Source organism: Podarcis liolepis (assembly GCF_965112155.1).
Source record: "Podarcis liolepis genome assembly, chromosome: 6".
NCBI lineage: Eukaryota > Metazoa > Chordata > Lepidosauria > Squamata > Lacertidae > Podarcis > Podarcis liolepis.
The window spans coordinates 31,638,559-31,658,824 of record NC_139559.1 but is presented as its reverse complement, the minus strand read 5'-3'; the positions used below and the strand labels follow the sequence as shown (position 1 = coordinate 31,658,824).

Genomic DNA, 20,266 nt, shown 5'->3' with positions numbered 1-20,266 from the left:
GGCAGCCAATGCTGTATCTTTAGGAAGCAACATGGTGTTCCTTTTTAGTCCTCAGGCCATAGGTATATGTGAAGGTTCACATGCTGCTTTGTGCTGCTTTCAGTGCTGCTTTGTGTCCCTTCACAAATTGCTCCAAGCCCAGAGTTTTGTTGGCAGAGTAGCCAGGGCTGCTTCAAAGCAAAACTAATGTCAAGTATTGCCTTTGTTTTTACATCCTTGCTTTTCAGTATGGAGCTCTGAATGTTTCTCTCTTTCTTTTCTTAACCCTGCTCATTTTTGCAGTTCACGCTGTTGAGAGTAAGTGTTGCTGACTTATTTTCTTTACTATTTCTGTACTGTCTGTAATTAAACCAGTTAATTTCTCCAGTTCAACCTTGGTGCTCCCTAAAGATTTGACAGAATTAAAGTATCAGTAGACACTGCATGTTTTCAGTCAAGGAACTGCAAATGGTTTTCACGTGGCTTTAGAAGGTCTCTTTTGTGTAAAAAATGTCAGGTCATTTCCATTCTTATCTTCAAAATAATGTTCGTTGAACATACGGAAGAGAGTGCAGGATTAAGCCCTCTGCCCAGCCAATTGGATCTCACAGCATGTAGGAAAAAAGAGGACAGCATATAATATTTAAAAAGTCAGAAACAAAATTTAGCTTAGCTTTATATTGCGCTCATCTTAATACTGAATGAAATGTCTCCATACCCTATAAAGACATTATGCCTAGACAGGGGACACCTAATGCGTGCAAGGACCTTGGGACGTATATCAGGCTATACATGTTCAGCCAAGCACAGAAGCCCCTTGGAGACTTTCTTCCGCAACTGGGGGGTGGAGCAGGTTTGCGGTGCAGGGTATTTGGAAGGCAGGGCCAGTGCAATTTGCTCTGAGGGCATTATCTGTGTTGCCGTAATGCTTGAACAGCACATTTCTTTCTTCCCATTAAAGTGTGAATGTGCCTTCTGAAACTGCTCTATAGATACATATTTTACTTTAGTTTGCAAATGCGAAGACCTAGGCAGACTGACCGGTTTGGGAAGTTTTGCAGACAACTGAAGGCAGCTTCACACATTTTAAAAATGCAAACCTAAAGACCTTGCATGGCATATTTAAAAAAGAAATTGATAGGAATACATACTCCAGACAGCAGGGATTGGTCTTAGCCACCACATCTACACCCAGTAGAACATGCATATACACACAGATACCCCTTAGTTGTAAGCCTGAGAGTGGAACATCTAGTATCTCTGTCCTAAATTCTCAAAATGTTAGTAGCTTTATTCCCAGTTGGATCTGACACTTACTGCTGAATTGCCTTGCTCAAATCCCTGTCTTATATTACAGTCATCTTAATATTATAGTACTATTATAGATTTGGTTGATAATTTGCAGTGGATTCCACTTACTTAGATTTCCAAATGTTAGTTTGCATAGAGCTAAAGAGTATAAAAAAGCAGGAAGTATTCTATTTATTTAGTAGAGCCTATTTAAAGGGATTAACAACTTGCTATCTGAAAACTAAAGAGGAATTACAACTAAACTGGGATAATTTGGCAAAGTTAAAAGCTTGCTCTGAATGCATTCAGAAATTAACATAAGCTGTATTTGCAGGTTGGGAAAGAATAAAGAGCTGCAACCTTGAAAACACAGTTGAGAATTATGGTGGGCAGTATCTGGTGATGGAACAAATAGGTGTATTCTAATCCTTGTGCATATGCTTAGAATGTGGCATATGAGTTGAGAAGTTGTACACTGTTCTGAGGTTGTGTTTACAATTAAGGTATACATATTTTGTTCAACAAATAAAATATCTTCCAGTTGCACAAGGAAGTTTGTCATGTCCTTTCTTGGAAACATGCTAGAATTGTGAAAATTTGCAGGTTTTTCTTTTAAAAAAGAAAAGAGCAGGAAGTCTTTTCCTTTATGTAACATTTTGTTGTCTTGCCTCTCTTACAGTTCATGATCTACAGAGCTTTGGACTTGACAATGTAAGCATCTGGGAGAGACATACTGAGTTTGAGATACTGATTCACATCTGCAGAGAAAGGAGTAAAGTGTCAGTGCAGATGATTTCCCCTTGTGCATACTTGTGTGGCACATCTAACTTTGGCAGCAGCTGTGTAAATGATAGGCAAAAAGAACAAAAAGCAACATTTAGAACAAAACTGTTTCCCCCCAAAAGGTGACCACATAATTCATTGTATACTGGTGCTTTCAGAATCCAGTGAGTCACTAAGCATCTATCCTGAGCTCCTTGCCTTATTTTATTCTCACCCTGTATGCCACTGAGCACGAACACCTCATCTCCTTCCTGTGACTGCCGTTCCCAGAGGAGAAGAGGTGTATAATTACAGGGAGAGGAGTGTATTTCTAGCAGGGCTTCTACCCTAAGGTGGTGTATGCATGAAAATTGCGCAGAAGAGAAAACATCATTAGCTGTGCTCAACTTGCATAAACAGGCACAGGTGCTAAAATCCTGCTGCTCTTATTGGAGAGAGTTGGTGAAAAACACCTACCTACCTTTTGATCATAGGCTTAGTACTCAGCCTGCTCTGTCCTTTGCTGGTTCTGTTTGAACATGTTTCCCTTTTTTTGTTTCAGATAAACATGACCCATTTTATCAAGCACCTTTCATTTGGGAGGGATTATCCTGGCATTGTGAACCCACTTGATGGGACAGTTGTCACAGCACACCAAGGTACTGGTCTGAAAATAAGTTACGTTATAGTTTGCTTGTATACTGCTTTTGCCCCCAAAGTGATGAATGCTGTATTAATACAAAGAAAGGTGCAGTAAAATACAGTAAGTCAGCCATAAAAGCAATATAAGATAGCTAATAATAATAATACCGTACTTTTCTGTGTATAATACTATGTTTTTTTTTCTTAAAAAGTGGAGGTCTTCTTATACATGGATAGTGAATTGGGCGGACGTTTGATTGCTTCCGCAGCTGTCAGCGGCTATTGTGCATATTATTGGTTGCTGCGTCAGTGGGTGGTGTTGATTGGCTGATGCTGGGGAAGCTAGGCGGGCGATTGGCAGCTCCTGCCAGTGACGGGACAGCCGGGAGGTGGAGTTTGTGATGCGTGTAGGTGAGTGATTCTTGGCTATCCCCCCTAAAAAAACTCAATCACCCTGGGCAATCCTCCGCAAAAAGCTCAACATCTCCCCATTTTCTTAAATTTGAGTCTCCCAAAATAGGGGGCGTCTTATAGACGGAAAAGTACGGTGTGTATAAATAAATCATTCCCTTCCCTTATAATAGTACCTAAACAGTGAACTGGCCAGAATATGATGGTTACTGTCTAACCTAGGACTTTCTCACTTAATCCAGTCACCGTCTTTTAGCTCTTTTAGTTTGTATCCCCCTCTCACTACATCAGGGTAAGCAAGCAGACCCTCATGTTTAGTTCATCAACCTACTTGGTGCTCCAACGTGTAGGATCCTGGTAATCTACTTTTTAAACAATAGGCCATAGGAGATTTAAAATAATAAAAAATTAAAAACAAAAATGCATGCCTCTAATACCACCCACAAATCACACTGAACATTGCTTCTTGGGCTGTAGTCGTGCTCTCGCCACAGACACAGCTCTTGCGTGTTTCTGCTCACATGCACTGAAGGGTTAACAGCCTATTTTATAAATACTAATATTTTAATTAACAATATTAAATTTAGGTTTGCATGAGAAGGGAATAAAACCTTGTAAGTAAAGACTGTCACATGCCACACAAGTTATGTATATATGTATTTATTTTAATATTAAGTTGGGCAACTAACTGTCTAGCTTCTGGCTCAGTAAAATGGGAAAGATGCCAGAAAGCTTCCTCTTCCTCCTGGCTGACAGTAAGTAATAGGCAGGGGTGCATGCATGAAAGAATTGTCTCTGCTCTTTTTTCCACCACCACCACCCTTTTTTTTTTTAACTTTCTAAGCCACTCTCAGAAAGATGAAGTTATAGGGACACACCCCACAGCAAAATAAATCTGGATAGGGAGAGGGAACTAGCCTTGACTTTCTTCCCTGGGAATGAAATCTTGAGGGTTTTTTCTCTCCCTACCTCACCTGCTCTTTCATAAGACCCTGCTGGTAAGATTGTAGACTAAAGTCATTATAGCAGGAATTATTACTATGTAGCTTGGACCTCAATAGAATTTTAACTTCCCACTTCAAAGTTACTGCTGCTTACTAATTATCTATTCAAATTCCTTCTTGCCCCATATCAGTTTTGTTAAGTTCTGTATAAGGGGACTTTCCCCCCAAAGTGGCTCCTATTAACACCGTATTTTGCACTTAGCATCCATGATGTTCCAGTACTTCGTGAAAGTGGTCCCCACAGTGTATATGAAAGTCGAGGGTGAGGTAAGATCCCCACATTTTCTTTTAAAAACAAACACACACACCAAAACCTAGCATTATATTTTAATATAGAACAGTGCTATCCAGGTTATTGCAGTGTAATTAGGGGTTGGGACATGAGGAAATGAAATTGCAAAGAGTTTTGTATATCTTATTACCAATAAGCCTCTGAACAATCAAAGCTCCAGACTTGCAAAAGTGTGGATGACAACCACATGGGGATTTCTGAAAGAGAGAAGTCTTTATTGCTGTGGACCCAGTTTCCTCAGGCTAGAAAATGTAGTGTGACGACAGGACAGTTATGAGTCATGGGGGGAATTATCTTGAGTGCATTGTAGGACTTGGGTTTCTTTGTTTGGGCAGAGGTGGGTGGAGAGAGAGGACAAACTAAGGTATACTTAATGCTTCCTGCTGGATGCATTGTGCAAAGGCATTGTGGCAAAATTCAACCCAGCTCCAAATCCTATATAGTCAATTGTGTGTCTTAACTTGTTTAATTAGAAAGAGTAACATTATGTTCTACTTATGTTCTACTAGGTGGTGAGATCAAATCAGTTTTCAGTAACACGACATGAGAAAGTAGCTAATGGGCTAATTGGAGACCAGGGTCTCCCTGGAGTATTTGTGCTCTATGAGCTTTCTCCCATGATGGTGAAACTAACAGAGAAACACAGGTGAGACGTTTTCACATGAACCCATTTTACAACTTGCTTATAAAATTATGTTTCATTTATTCATACAAATAGGTTGTAGAGGTAGTTGCAAAAAGCTTCCATTTGAAGCAGTTAACATTTTGACTGCCTTTTGAGCCTAAGTGTTCATTGGACATGGTCAAGTGGGATTGAATTACTGTATTTACTCGAGTCTAATGCACCACTGAATCCATTGTGCATCTTAAATTTTGCAACGTGATTTGGCCAAAAAAGGTGAGCATTAGATTAAATACGGTAATCCATGGGTTTCATCCCCCCCCCAAGTTTTAACTTGTTCATTCATAATGTACACATTACATGGTAATCAATGTTTCCCCCCCTCACCCCATATAGGTCCTTTACACATTTTCTCACAGGAGTCTGTGCCATCATTGGAGGGGTATTTACAGGTATTTGAATATTTTAATTGTTCTCCTCACCCATCTTGGATCTAAAGTTTAGCTTGCAAATGTTTTGATCAATACATCCTAGGCATTTTCAAAACTTGTTTTTACAAAGATGGCAGAATCGTCACTAGTAGTACAGTGATTGTTGAAATATGATAGTACATCCGTTTTCTATACATACAAAATGAGCAAAAATGCAACTGAATGGGGCTTATCAAAAAGCGTCTCCTAGTAGTATTTAGTGAGCAGCTTATTTTGGTTGTGTGATATGGCTCTTTCGGCAGTGCACTATTTCCTCACTGCTTTGACAAGTTTAGGAATTCCCCCCGAACACCAGCTTTTTGGAAGAAAGAGGGGGGTTTCTTTTTTAATTTCCCCTTTACATGCACTGTCCATATGGAACATATATAACCTGACCTTCCTTTTCCTCCTTCTTCCAGTGGCAGGACTCATTGATTCTTTGATCTATCATTCGGCTCGGGTCATTCAAAAGAAAATAGAACTCGGAAAAACAACATAGATTATCAGGTGCAATCCCCTCTGAAGAACTTGAAGGAATTAAAAACAAATGGTCAGTGGTCATTTTGAGGGTGCCAAGAAGATCCCTGGACTTGTACCAAGACTGGAACTATCATCAGTCTCTCTTCACAAGTAAAATGGGGGATTAATTTAAACAACCATCTTTTGTGGCAGTGCTGTATACCCTAGATTTCAGTACTTGTCTTATATGTTGGCCTATCTCTCAACTTCTAGATCATGAAATGAAGAATATGGAACAAAAGACCTTTTACATGTGTAAAACAAATATTTTCTATTTAATTTGTACACAGTGCTACCCTTAGGATGTTTGTTTGGACCAAATTCTCAGGAAAAAGTTTTAATAAAGTCGTGTAATATTTGCTTTCTTTTTACTTACATTTCAACACTCTGTATCAAATAGCATTGCAGCCAAGAATATTGCTCAGTAGTCTGTGCTTGCTCCTCTGATACCTTATACTTAGCATTTCTTAACCACTTAAATAACAGTGGCTTTAGCACAAATGTAGGCCTGGGAGGTACTGTCAATATCAGCTTTTTGAAATCTCTGTCCAAGGATAAAGCATCCTATATTGTCCATAAAATGCAATGAAAGAGAAGCACAAAGTCAGCTATCAGAGATAGCCTCTGTTGTCCAAATTTAAAGAAAAACATTTCAAGTTGACCATCTTGCTAAAAAAGTAAAGTAAAGTAAGAAGTGGTGTTACATGTGTATGTATGTGTATATACATACATACCTGCGTCGGGTACTGGGCTACTGAACTGTGCTTTGATCTCTAATCCATCCACCTTGTTTCTCTTGTGGCTCAAAAGACCATCATTGGTCCTAGGATTTGGGTTCCTCTTTCTTGGATTAGTGACTTTGAAGTCTGTGGGGCACTGGAGCAAGCTATTTATAAAATGATATTCTGCCTTCAACTGCTAGTCTCTCAATGAGTGCCAGTTCAAAAGTGGCATTGTGGACTCCAGTCCTGCGGAAAGCTCCAGCGTACCGATTCTTTTCCCAGTAGTGGTGCCAGTTCCCTCTGCTGTCTGCGCCGAAACCAAATGCAGAGACCTGCCACACAAAACATTATGGGGAAGGAAAAGAGAGTATGAGGCCTATGTAGCCCAAAAGCTGCTACCTAATCTAGCATTCTGTTTCTCAGAAGTCTGCAGGCAGGGCACAAGTGCAACAGACCTTTCCCAGGGAGCGGTGGTCAGCTACATCCAGCCATCGATAATAAAAATTCTTTAAAACAAAAAATAATAATAAGTTTTGCAAAAAAAAATTGTTCATCCACAGTAACACTGTCACAATAAAAAAGATAAATATAGTTCCCCCACCCTTCTCCCATGGCTTTCCTCAACTCCCTCTTTTGGTTCATAACATATTAACTTCTCCTGCTTGTTTTGTTATCTCTCAATAAAGCTGTCTTAAATTTAATAACCGATAATCTAACCCTGTAAGGAGTGGCCACATTTTATGGAAGCAGACTCCATTATATAAAGATAGCAGTGACGAGGTTAATTTCGGCAAAGATTTTTAAATGTGAAACATACCCTACTACATTAACAAGCAGAATTTACTGTTATAGCTGTTTAATAGATACCCTTCCTCCAGTGTCACTCCTAATTTAATTTGGGGCTTTGTGGAATTTTGGCAGGTTTAGTTAGTTCATTATTTAAGAGGAGATGGATTTTTATGCAAAGACAATGAAACAAAAATGGAAAGTCACACTGCCAGCTTGTAGCATATTCAGCTTATTATCAGGGCCTGCTTGTTTCTGTATAATTTGAGTAATTTTTAGGGTGGTTTTTTATTTAAAAAAATCTCTTATTATATTTCAACTTAGTGATCAAGACATAAGACATCCAGCACAGTTTCAATACCAGCCACATGCAATCTCTTCAGTCAACTTCAGTGTTTCAAAACATGGGAGAGGACTATCTTGTTTTCTGAGAGACTCTGCCCATGTACTTTCTGAACTACTATTCTGTCACCAAATCAGTTGTGAGAAAAGTAGCTTTTTTAAACATGGCCCAAAGAGGCAAGTTGCCTCACAATCAAATGCACTACATCCCAATAGCAACATCAGCCTGTATCTGTAGACATCTGGAGATCACTGTACATACCTGTTTACAAGTATGGATAGCAAAAAGCAGTGCAGCGAATCCAGTGGATGGATACCTTCCAAAGCGCTTCATCCATTTATCGTGAATATATTTTAGGAAGGCAGGGTTCAGTATTAAGACCTGAGGAGAAGAAAAACATTTGGACTGAGAAGTTTTCCTATTGTCATAGCTTCTTCTTCCTCAAATTGTCCCACCTGCCACAAGCATAGCTAATGAGAATGAGATGGTTTGTGACTCTTATGCTCAACATATTAAAAGCAAAGGTGTTGGTCTTTACTTAAAGCAAATTCTTGCTGCTTGATAAAATTAAATCTCCCAAGAAGTTCACATAAACAAATGAAACATCAGTTCATATAAAAGTACGAAATAACCTTCAATAAATATTTCCTTAAAACTTAAGTAAAAGCAATCACAACAGCCCTTGCCCTTTTAAACATTAGTCGCTCCAGTCATGAGTAACCTAAGCCCAATTTGTATTAGCTTTTCATTTCTGAACTTGTGCTATAGGGCTCAGGAGTGTTGAACTAGGACCTGGGAGAAAAGGCTTCAAATCCTCACATAGTCGAGAATCTCTGTCAGAGATCAGTCACACCATCTCTCAGCCTAACCCACCTCACAGGGGTCATGTAATGACAATGTGAGGAGCAGGGGAAACGTGTGCTACCTGGAGCTCCTTAGAGGGAGGAAAGGGTGTAAATAATACAAATACAAGTTTTCCAGTACAGCGTTTCATTAGACTCAAAGGCCTAATGCAGTGGTTTTCAACCAATGTGCCGTGGCAGCCTGGGGTGCCGTGAATGATGGTCAGGGGTGCTGTGGGCAACACTGCCCTCTGCCCCTATTTCCTTCCCTCCTTCCTCTGATGTCTTCTCGCGTCTCTGCCTCCCAAAGGCTTGCACAGCTGTTTATTGGAGCAGCCCTGGCTATGAGCTCCTCAGGCAAATGGTGCCTCTGGGGCTGGCCAGGAGGTACTTCCCAGGCCCCTGTGGGGCAGTGTGAGGAGGCACCTCTCTCTTTGTGGGGGGCAGCTCAGAGACTGGGGGGCAGCTGCAGCTGCTCAGAGGACTCCCAAGGAGAGAGAAGAGAGGAAGCTGAGAGGACACTCTACAAGGGAGGGTGTTCTAAAAGGGTGAGGGGCTGCCAGCTATGTAGGCAAGGGGTGACATAACTGGGCCTCTGAGCCCCACGGGGTGCCACAGAAAGAATGCAGTTGGTCAAGGGAGCCATGGACCCAAAAAGGTTGAAAACCTCTGGCCTAACAATTTATTTCAGAAGGTAAAACAGAATTTTACTCTTGGATTGTTGAAATTAATGAAGCTGTTCATTTTCTGACGGAAACCTCAAGACTTCCATTGTTCTACTCCATAACCTTTTCCTCGCCCCTAAAAGCTGGCCCATTAAAATTACATTTTATGTGAGCTCTGTAGTTGTGCTTTTAAGTGTCAAGGTCTTTTTTGTGTCTTCTTTTGTTTACAGAAATTGCCAATGTGGGGCCCCCAGTCAGGATCAGGATTCTAGCATAGGGGTTGGATGGCTTTATACCCACTACCCATCCTCACTTGAGGATGAAAAGGCCTCCATTCAGTTTGCACTGCAGTGAAATCTTCCATTTGTTTCAATGCTATCCCTTCCACCCCCCTCCAAATTGCAGGGGAGGATATGGATTGGGAACATAGTTGGGGCAGGAGGCGATTAAAGCTCCTCTACCTCCATTCTAGGGTCCTGGAATAAGACTGTGGGGTCCACACTGGCAATTTTTGTAAAAAAAACACAAAACACTGCAGTTGCACATATCCTTCCTTAAATTCACAGAATAAACAAGCAATGACAGATCCGAATCAATGTATTGCCTGCATTCACAACTTACCTTGCTTTTGTCAGCTTCAATGAAGGGCTTGACTCTTTGGTATGTACTATGAAAGAAATGGAAGAATAGCATTCATCATTTTATTACTTTTACCATCAAACTTTCTATTTCCCCCCCTCCAGTGTTCAATATACATAAAACCCATTCCTGGAAAGTCACGCAACTCCCTGAATAATGATTGACCAGGTGCGCTCCTGTTATTACAAGCATATTTCCATACATTTGCAGCACTGACCTAAGCCCACAGCGGACAAATTTGTAGTCTCAATGAAGCTTTTAAGGGTCACTTCAAGATTTCCCTACTGACTGAATGTAAAGGCACAAAGAAACCAACTCTGCTCTTAGCAAAGGATGTTTATCGTGAGGAATGAAATCCACATCATGCACTGTTTAGAGAAGTACGTCATTTTGTCTGTCCTGAAACTCCCACCATTTAGCTTCATTGGTGACCCCAGATTCTAATACCATGGGAGAGGAAGAAATAAAGCTCTCTCTCTCTCTACTTCATCCACATTTTATCTATGATGTCTCCCTTATAAACCCCTTATAAACTAAAAAACAGCAACCCCACAAACATCGTAACATTTACTCACATAGGACATGCTCCAGCCCCTTGATATTCTGATTTCTCTTTTCTGCACCTTTTCCAGCTCTATGCTGTCTTTTTAAGGGGTTCAAGCAGACCTGTACAGAATATCCTCTCACAGTACAGAAGTTGTGCCCAAAGGAACCTGCCCCATAAATGAATGCTTAAGGTTTTGTTCCTGCTGTAGTACTTGCCTAGCTTTTTGTACTCCAGTTAGACAAAGTGCTCACCGCTTAATTTCTCCTGAGGAAAAGGCACTAGCTAGCCATTTGAGATCCAGAGGTTTGAAGGGGACGAGCACAAGATGGACGCCAGCATGCAGGTTCACAGCACTCTCTGGGTACATGAAATGGTGCGTGGTTCTTGCACCAACATCTTCCTCAAAGCCTGCAGTTTGTGCTGTGTTCATCCTCAAAGGACATAAGAAACATGATCAGATGCTTCACAAAATATCCAGTCCAGAAACATGGGGACAGTCAAAGTCTGAATCTGACACTTGATGGGCTGAGGCCTAGGGACATCAATCAGATGCCATTCTTCAGGATTGTAGATTACCAGATTTTATTTTCAAAAATAGATAATATTTCAGGATTTTCAAATCTGGAGTTGGGATTGTTATTCCCAGCAGCTATTCCCATACATTACAGCATACGCAACTTTTGTCACACACATCCCAACTTCTCTAGCTGCTTCTGCCTTTGCATCTCCCCACCATTTCAGAATTTAGACTAATCCCCATTCTGGCACAAGGAACTGTTCTTCTTTGCTTATGCTAATGCCTTATGCCAGGGGTAGGCAACCTAAGGCCCAGGGGCCGGATGCAACCCAATCACCTTCTCAATCCGGCCCGCAAATGGTCCAGGAATCAGTGTGTTTTTACATGAGTAGAATGTGTCCTTTTATTTAAAATGCATCTCTGGGTTATTTGTGGGGTATAGGAATTCGTTCATTTTTTTCTTCAAAATAAAGTCCAGCCCACCACATGGTCTGAGGGACGGTGGACCGGCTGACCCCTGCCTTATGCACTCGAAGGGTCTAAATGATGCTGATGATTAGAATAGCAGCAACCATAGTAATCCTTTTGAATTACAATTACTGCTCAACAATATTTTGTTGGGTAATAATCCTATTAACCCTATTGGAACGTGATGGCTTCATTTTTTTAAAAAAAAAATACAAACTGAGAAGCATTAATTAGTTAATGATAAATGGTCCCTTCCAACTATGATTCTGTGGCTGAGCCTTCAGTGTTAACCATCAGAGAGAGAGAGATTTAAAGTATCAAGAGATCATATCCCCAACAATTATCTCTTATCAGCCCATCATTCTGACCTATTAACAAATAATCTCCCTAACAAAGGAATGGTTTCTCATCAGCCATAATACTACATTATAGCAGCCACACAAAAATACTTTTCAGTATTATTCACACTAATTTTATGAAGCCCAAGGTAGGGCGTATATACTTTACTCCACTTACCTCAGCACAAAGTGGTGAGAGTCAATCTTTTTTCCATATTTAGAGCCCTTCAGCCTCCCTGAATTGCCCACCACAGCACATGTTCCACACTGGCCAAAATCCTGGGCTGTAACAGGAGGGGAGTGAAGGATGTCAAACAAGTGCTTTATTATCTTCTGGAGTTGGCTTCCATCCTGATATCCTTGCAGCCTCTAATGAAACAAAGTATGCTTGTTGTTGTTGTTGTTGTTGTTGTTGTTGTTGTTGTTGTTGTTGTTGTAGTAATTTCCCCCCAGTAATTTCCCCCCAGGGACGCGGGTGGTGCTTTGGGTTAAACCACAGAGCCTAGGGCTTGCTGATCAGAAGATTGGTGGTTCGAATCCCTGCGACGGGGTGAGCTCCCGTTACTAGGTCCCAGCTCCTGCCAACCTAGCAGTTCGAAAGCACATTAAAGTGCAAGTAGATAAATAGATACTGCTCTGGCGGGAAGATAAACGGTGTTTCCGTGTGCTGTTCTGGTTCTCCAGAAGCGGCTTAGTTGTGCTGGCTACATGACCCAGAAGCTGTACGCCAGCTCTCTCAGCCAATAAAGCAAGATGAGCGCCGCAACCCCAGAGTTGGCCACGACTGGACCAAATGGTCAGGGGTTCCTTTACCTTTTATGTTGTTATGACCACCCTGGGCTCCTTGAAGAGGATGAGATATAATTATTTTTATTATTAATAAATACTAACAGATGACATTAAGGAAGGGGGTGTAGAACCTGCTTTCCAATAGCATATTTTTTATAAATAAAAAATGGAACTGCCTGCTTAAACAGATCACAAAAGAGAAATATTTGATGGTACAATTGACTGACTGCAAACTATTCTGAATAGAGATACAGAACAAAGGCAAATATCTCTAGCGAGAATGCCTCATGCAAAGGTGGCTCCTGTGCTGTCAATCAGGAAAGCATTGTTCATGTGCTGTTACTGCTGCTTTTTTATCTCAGAAATGGAAGATGTTTCTGCTGGGTGGCTTCTCCCTGCCATGCAACTATGAAAGCACTGGATCTCTCTTTGGGTAAAGCAGGTGGCCTCTGTACATCTCCCACCCAGTGGCTTTCCTGGTGCTGCAGCCAGGATTCTTTCCTCCTTATTGAGAGACTCCTGGGTATATGTACAAGAGAGAGTTAATGGAGCTGGAAGGACTGCTTAAGATTGGTCAAACCAGCTGGCCAGATCGTCCTTTTGTTAGGGAAATTATGACCATGGGCTAAATGATGAGTAATGGTTGCTTTAATAAATAGTTATAAAGCAATAAATAGTGACTATATTTATTGAATTTATATCCGTGCCTTCCTCCCAGAGTTGCTCAGGGAGACAGTTTGCTCGGCTAAATATTAGCAAATATCATAGCAGTGTACAACACTGCAATAAATAAAAATGGTTTCCCATAAAAACTGACCCATGAGTCAACTTATCCTTCTAAGGTAAAGGGAAAAGGGAAAGGACCCCTGGACGGTTAAGTCCAGTCAAAGGCAACTGTGGGGTTGTGGTGCTCATCTCACTTTCAGGCCAAGGGAGCCGGTGTTTGTCCACAGACAGCTGTCCAGGTCATGTGGCCTGCATGACTAAACCACTTTTGTCACAACAGAACACCATGACGAAAACCAGAGTGCACGGAAACGCCATCTAAGAAAGCCTGTAGTAATAGGAGAGACTTTGGTATCTGATGGTTGGACTTCATTAATATTTTTTAATGTGATGCCCTGTGTGGGGCCAAAATTGGGCACCCCCAAATGGATCATCTCAGTTATGGATCTTCTCAATTTTGCACCCCCCTCAGCATAATGCCCTGTGGGGGGAAACTGCCCACACCACCCAAAACCCAGTGCTGATCTGATGAAATGTAGATGTTGGAGCCTGCCTAATTTCAATGGGCTGGATCTCCAGCACAGACAGGTGAAGATTAGTGGCCTGAACAAATGCAGAGCAGGTAAAACATTTGCCAACTCTTCCTGCTCTGCATTTGGCGCTGCTATTCCTGTATGAGAGGGGAACTGCAGGACCATTTCTGGAGAAGGGACCCACCTCAAAGTAATTTACAGCAGCTGGCCTTGATGTTGGACCTCCTGGTGAAGTTGGGAGTCAAAAACAAAACAAACACCAAACAAAAAAAAGGCATGCAGTGCACTGCTGGAACCTCTGAGCACTCAAAGAAGTAAGGAGATGCTCTGTGTTTCATTTCGCTCAATGGACACAGCAGAGAGGAGCCTTTCTGCGTGTTTGTCATTAATGTGGTGCAACACTCACCAGCCACCACTGCAGAACCTCCGAGGGGATCTCTGGATTTCTAAGAGTCAGCAGGCAGTTTACTGAGGCATCAAAGTGATCACAAAACCAGTCCAACTTGCTATGCTCTGTGCACCTGTTCTGGTTGCACATCTTTCCCTCCCAGGAAGACTCCATCAGTGGCCATTCTCCAGAGGAAGGCAAAGGGTCCATATACACAGCCTTGTAAACCTTCCAAAGGAAAAACACAAGGCAGAGGGCCAGGATGCACCACAGCTTTTTCCTGAACTGCATCCTTCACTCAATCAGCTGGATCTCATAGTTAAAAAACCTTCTATGAGGCAAAAGCATCATGCTCTGCGAGTTTCCTGTTCACATATGATGAGCAGGTCGTTTCTTGAGTAGATACTGCTCCACACAGATGCGCAGCTCAGCAGCTAAAAACTCAGAAAAATCAAGGCCCGACTCATTCTCCATTTATTCAGCCAGCCAGTGTTCTGTGGGTGTGAACCTCACATCAAACGAATGCTGAAATGCACAGAAAAAGTGTGATATGATGTTAGTATGGACTACAAATGGCAGAGGGAAATGCTTGTGGCAAGATAAAGTTATTATTTTCAGACATCGTTCTGTACATTAATAAGTTTAATGGTGTAATATTTTCCTAAATGTCCATGCTGTTGGTCCCAAGCTTTCCTCCAGATATGCTGCATGCAATTCATTAGCAGTTTACCAGATGGGGCAGAACTGCAACACTACCTTCCCAGCAGTAGCATTGCTGCCATTTACTGAAAGGGCTGAGTTGGTGAACAGGTCAAAGGTGCTCTACAGGACTCTACAGGCTTCAGAATCACAGAGTTGTAGAGTTGGAAGGGACCACAAGGGTCATCTAGCCCAACCACTTGCAATGCAGGAATATTTCAGCCAACATGGGGCTCAAACCTATGACCCTGAGATTAAGAGTCTCATGCTCTACTGACTGAGCTATCCCTCAACTCCCAAAATCACTGGTGCATCTGCACAGCCCCAACCTCCCTCCTGCCTCCCCATCTATGTTCTGGTAAGCAGCAGCAAGACCATGGCCGGGAAACTAGAATTGTGGCTCAGGGTGAGCCACTTCGAGTGTGATTCTATACCCAACTGTAAAGCACTGTGTGCAACCCATCCAGTATCTATTTCTGGTCATATCCAAGATTTGTCTTAGTAATAAAGTTAGCATCTCATTAAACACATCCTGACATTTCCATAATTTGCTTCATACATTCTGTATTGTCCCATATCCCAGCCAGTTAAAAAGACAGCTTGTTCACCTATTCACCCATTCCCATCAATACCTGTATTTTCCTTTCCCTCTTATTGCAGGGTTTGCAGATGATTTTTATGATATTATACGGCCCTAGCTATTTTTAGATGGAGATTCCTCTCCTCCAGCACTCCAGTAAGGAGTGTATCCACTGGTGTATCCATGCTAAAAACCGAGATGACTAAAAATAACCCATTCCAAAGCAATAAAGCAAAAGACTTGTAAAGAGCATGTCCTTTTGGGGGGTTTTGGTTTCAAAACTAGACTCATCAAAAACTTGCTTTTTTGCTTTAGAAACTGTCACGTGTAAGTGGGTCAAATATTAACAGAAAGCACAAGGGTCTGTTTTGTGCTGGAAGTTGTTCAAAGGAGGGTCAAAGGTTTTTTCTTAAAGGAAGGTCAAAGGTTAATCCTTGTTCTTAACCAAGACTCTCCTTGTGCCTAGTTAAAAGGGTGGAAGGAGGAGTGAAAATATGGTCTACAGGTCCAGCTAAAGAATATGGGAGTTCAACAAAAGGCTGTGGAGTCAGAAATGTAAAAAGCTGCAAGAGGGAGAAAGTGATTAAACCATTTCAGAGACCTGAAACACTGGGAAGCGTTGGGAAACCACAGTTAGGAACCACAGCAAAGGAACCCAGAGAAAACTACAAAGGGATGCAAAAGCTGAACTGAGGATATAAATTTTAAGTATTGGTTTGGTCAGAGAAGCAGACTGTTTTGTTTTGTGGTTTGTTTATTGTTTGTTTCTAAAGTATTGTTTCAATAAAGTATTTAAAGATTTAAAAAACCAAAATAAATAAATAAATTACTCTTATGGGCAACTGCTAAAAATGTAAAAATTGGGGTTCCCCCTATAAGAAACAATTTTTTCAAAAATGTGTTGCCTTGCTAAACCTGTAAGTAAATACACAATGTGTTTTGGAAAAGCGTGGTGTGAGGTCTTGTTATTCACTCCACACACAACTGCCATCACACGCTACCCAGTATTGGAACTAACTTAGTTGGTCTTTAAGGTGCTACTGGAAGGAATTTTTTTATTTTGACTATGGCAGACCAACACGGCTACCTATCTGTAACTACCCAGTATTGAGAGTAGGATGGGTCAGCTCAAGTCCAGGTGGTTAAATAGCTGTTCAGTGGGGATGGGGGTGGGTTAGGGGGAAATGCGTGGATGGGGAGATATTTTCACCTGGTGGCAACAGTGAAATTAGCAAGGATGAAAAGTTAGTTTGCTTTACAGGCTACAGCCTGTACTGTCAAAGGAGAAATCAAACTAAACTGGAAGAACATGAAAATAAAATCCAGGCTTGTGCAAACATACCCTAAGCATTCTAACAAAGCTTTAGTAATGTGAAATGTTCTCATTTCAGGAACGACTTCTAAATATTAAAATAGTGATGCAGAAATGTTATCTAGAAATGTTCTTTTAAAATGCTCTGAGTAATATATGTGCTGTTATCAAGAAGAAGGAAAGCTAACAAAAATCCCTGCAAGGCAAATACACACTGGTGCCACTAGATCATTTTGGACTCTGGACCTAATGATTTTGAGAGGAGGGTTTCGATGGTAAAGTTACTGCAAATGAGAAACACAAAATGCACCCATCACCTCCAAAGGTACACAATGCACTGTGCCACCTACACAGGGTTGTATGCAATGTTAGTCCTACTCAGATGCATTAAAAATAATGGTCATGGCTAACATTGATTTCAGTAGGTCTGCTCTTGAGTATAACTTAATTGGACACAATTCACATGGTATAAACTGATCCTGTGCAAAATAAATCCCACTATGCTCAGTAGGGATTATTCCAGAGTAAAAGTTTGTGTCAGGTTACAACAATTAAATCACAGCCTCATCGCACAAAGTGAGATGTTGAGCTGGGACACCAGAAAGAAACAAAACACACAATGCCGGAAAGAGGGGCATTTTATCTTACCCATCCCTTTAACTCTATACTTTGGAACTACTGATATGTTGTTAGAGCAAAAGAATCAAGTGCATAAGTTTCTCTGGGTCAGTAGTCAAGAACACTGTTGGATCTGAAATGCAATTATGCAGGACTGAAGGAAACACACTCTGTACATGTTTTGCGACTTTCATCTAATGACTTCACAATCCTAGGCACATTGCTTAGGAGCGAGTCCTATGAAACTCAGCAATATATTCTTCTGAATAAAAGGTGCCTAGGATCTGGCTGTAACTGAAGGGGGGACGGGTGTGTGGAAGGAATTAAAAACACAAATTACAGCTGCAAACACACTACACCTTTAATGCACGTTTGAAGCACGTTTCCTACTCAATGGGCACTGTAGTTTATCCATCACAAACAATTCCCAGCCACTCTGAACAAACTACTGTGCCCAAAATTATTTGAGGGGAGGAAATGTACTCCGAATGTGTTTTAAAGATATGCTAACCGGATGGCAGGAAGTGAATGAAGACCAGTTTGTGAGCAATGAACAAGCAAAGAAGAGAGAGGAAGGCGGCAAGGGGGGATATTAACAAAAATGAAAGAAAGACACAACCCTCTGCACACTTACCCGGGAAGAGCAAGCCCCACTGAACGCATTGGGATTTACTTGTGAGAGTCAACACGCACAGGCACCGGTGGCTGCCCCAAACGGAAGTTTTGTTGCAAATTCAGCTGAGATAGTGGAGTTCCTCTATCGAGGGAGAAGCACTGGTTCCAGCAACGAGGGAATTGTTTCCCATTTCCTGCTAGTTTATCGCTGCAGCGTGGAAAGTTGCTGCAAGCACAACTATGACTCACTTGGAAAAGGAGGTTGCTGCGCTTGGCACCACTGCAAGTAACAGCTTCCGAGGAGGGATCTTCTTCAGGACCTCAGCAGGAGATTGTCCCCTTCCCCACCTGGCTGAGATAATCACTAGGCCCCCCACCTTGCACTAAGGGTATTTGCATTTCAAAAACAAAAACTAATGCAGACACTTTCTGCTAAAGAAAAAACTGGCTCTTTCCCCTCCTTTGTTAACCAGGCAAACTTTTTAGCATAATTGAGGTTATGTTTCAACAAGTTCAAGGACACCTCAGCAGACTCTACAGTGTTTTCAATAAACAAGGACCTGCAGCGAAGACTGAACAGGCTGTTGTTTCAAAGTCTGCAGCTACGTTATCTCGTGTCCCTGAAGTCTCTTATCAAGTCAAGCGACATGTTGCTACTATCTTTCAAGCAAAAAAACATAGCCATGAGAGTCAATTACTGCTCTCCAAGGCAGCTCCGCGTGACAGTCCTCAACTTCTGAGGGGAAAAACTAGGGAAGGCATTGTGTGGGAGGAGGAAATCCTGCTTGCACCCCGCCAACTACCGCAAGAGGTGATTCAGTGGAGGCAGGAGTTTGTTTTCCCACACGAAGCTTTCATTGTTTGATTAGTCTAAATCACTCTGTAAGGTAAGCGTAAAACCTATAATGGCCAGGCACCTTATTATTTCCCACAAATCAGAGTTAACGTCTCCTATTTGTTTATTCACATTTACATGGATTTTTGCACATTTCATCGGAAAGAACTACAGCTAGCAAATGCACTGTGAAAAATGCTTCAAGGCAACTCCTATTCTCATCTATTCTTTCAGAGAGTGTCTTAAAGGGTGGAGGATGCAGAAATGATCATCCTCTGAGACCCTTCTTTGTATGTCTCCTCCATGAGAGATTTGGAGGGTGGCAACATGAGAACGGGCTCGTCTGGAACCTTCATTACTTATCTTTAGGCACCAGGTGAAAATGTTTCTCTATAGCCAGGCCTTTGGCTGATTAACATCCTATGGCCTTTTAAATGTGTTTGTGGGAGGGGAGTTATTGGTTTTTTTTTTTGCATATTTTGTGCTCTCATTTTTCATTTTATATGTTGTGAGCTGCCCTGTGAGCTTTGGATGAAGGGCGGTATACAAATTTAATTAATAATGATAATAATGCTGACAGTGGAAAGAGAGGTTCGTGCTGGTTGTCAAGACAAGCTTTTATTCATTATTTCCAAGCACTGTGGAAATATGGGCTACAGATAAGCAACTTCTACTAAAAATAATTTAAGGCATTAGGCAGAGTACATGTTAGATTACTGGTACATGGTTATGTATTTATTTTATTAATTTCATAAAATTTCTACACTGCCTGATTGTGTGGGGGGGTTTTTAAACCACCCTCAGAGCATTTTACAAATACTGCAAAGGAACATTTGCTCTTCTTATGCAAATACTTTTAGTTTACAAACTGCCAGAATGTCCCATTGATTTTAAAGGGATATTTCCTGCATTAGCAACATTTATGTGTGTCCAAATGCTAGTTTAATAGCCTCTCCCTTCTGTGCAGTGTCAAAGCAGCATTGCTTTGGAGTATAATTTGACATTTTACAGCAGCTTGTGAAGCAGAGCACAATTACTCCCGAAACACACTGCCACAGAGATACATGCACTATGTCTGATGCTACTCATTGCACTGAATAGTGTCACAGACCCTACACTGAGAATCCTAACTGTAGCTGCTGAAAGATAGTTTGCTAGTGTTACCACCTGCTTACCTTAACCAAGTGTTGGAGATCACACAGTCCAGGCAAACTGAATTATTGTTCTTCCTCTTCCTTGGTTGCACTCAGAATATTAATGAAGATTGAAGCCACCTCCCATGGCTGCATGTGGTAAGTGACTCATTTTGAAAT

General features: G+C 41.4%; 2 protein-coding genes across 4 annotated transcripts in view; one reads left to right on the top strand and one right to left on the bottom strand.

Moving 5' to 3' along the window:
- ERGIC3 (ERGIC and golgi 3) overlaps positions 1-6,352 on the top strand; it is a 19,421-nt gene extending 13,069 nt beyond the window's left edge. For both annotated transcript variants that reach the window (XM_083508443.1, XM_083508442.1), the window contains exons 8-13: positions 1,949-1,980; positions 2,594-2,690; positions 4,291-4,355; positions 4,890-5,026; positions 5,399-5,454; positions 5,892-6,352. In XM_083508443.1, the coding sequence (XP_083364569.1) occupies positions 1,949-1,980; positions 2,594-2,690; positions 4,291-4,355; positions 4,890-5,026; positions 5,399-5,454; positions 5,892-5,971 (467 nt within the window). In that variant the 3' untranslated portion in view covers positions 5,972-6,352. The remainder of the gene's footprint in view (positions 1-1,948; positions 1,981-2,593; positions 2,691-4,290; positions 4,356-4,889; positions 5,027-5,398; positions 5,455-5,891) is intronic.
- On the bottom strand, positions 5,064-20,266 carry LOC310709196 (CMP-N-acetylneuraminate-beta-galactosamide-alpha-2,3-sialyltransferase 2-like). Of its 2 annotated transcripts, none has more exons than XM_083508444.1 (7): positions 20,129-20,266; positions 14,313-14,819; positions 12,037-12,227; positions 10,787-10,966; positions 9,971-10,016; positions 8,104-8,223; positions 5,064-7,045 (listed from the first exon to the last, which is right to left on the bottom strand). In XM_083508444.1, the coding sequence occupies exons 2-7, from the start codon at positions 14,583-14,585 to the stop codon at positions 6,878-6,880; spliced, it is 978 nt and encodes a 325-aa protein (XP_083364570.1). In that variant the 5' UTR covers positions 14,586-14,819; positions 20,129-20,266; the 3' UTR covers positions 5,064-6,877. The 2 variants fall into 2 exon arrangements, with proteins under 2 accessions (XP_083364570.1, XP_083364571.1); XM_083508445.1 differs by lacking the exon at positions 20,129-20,266 and adding an exon at positions 18,138-18,849.

Bases quoted from the DNA above. Each gene is read 5' to 3' on its own strand.
- LOC310709196 (XM_083508444.1), bottom strand. From the start codon at position 14,585: ATGCAGTTCAGGAAAAAGCTGTGGTGCATCCTGGCCCTCTGCCTTGTG. The intron at 8,224-9,970 runs GTAAGTTGTGAA...TCTTCTCCTCAG, and splicing joins TTGAAGCTGACAAAAGCAAG to GTCTTAATACTGAACCCTGC. The intron at 7,046-8,103 runs GTATGTACAGTG...TTTGTGTGGCAG, and splicing joins CTATCCATACTTGTAAACAG to GTCTCTGCATTTGGTTTCGG.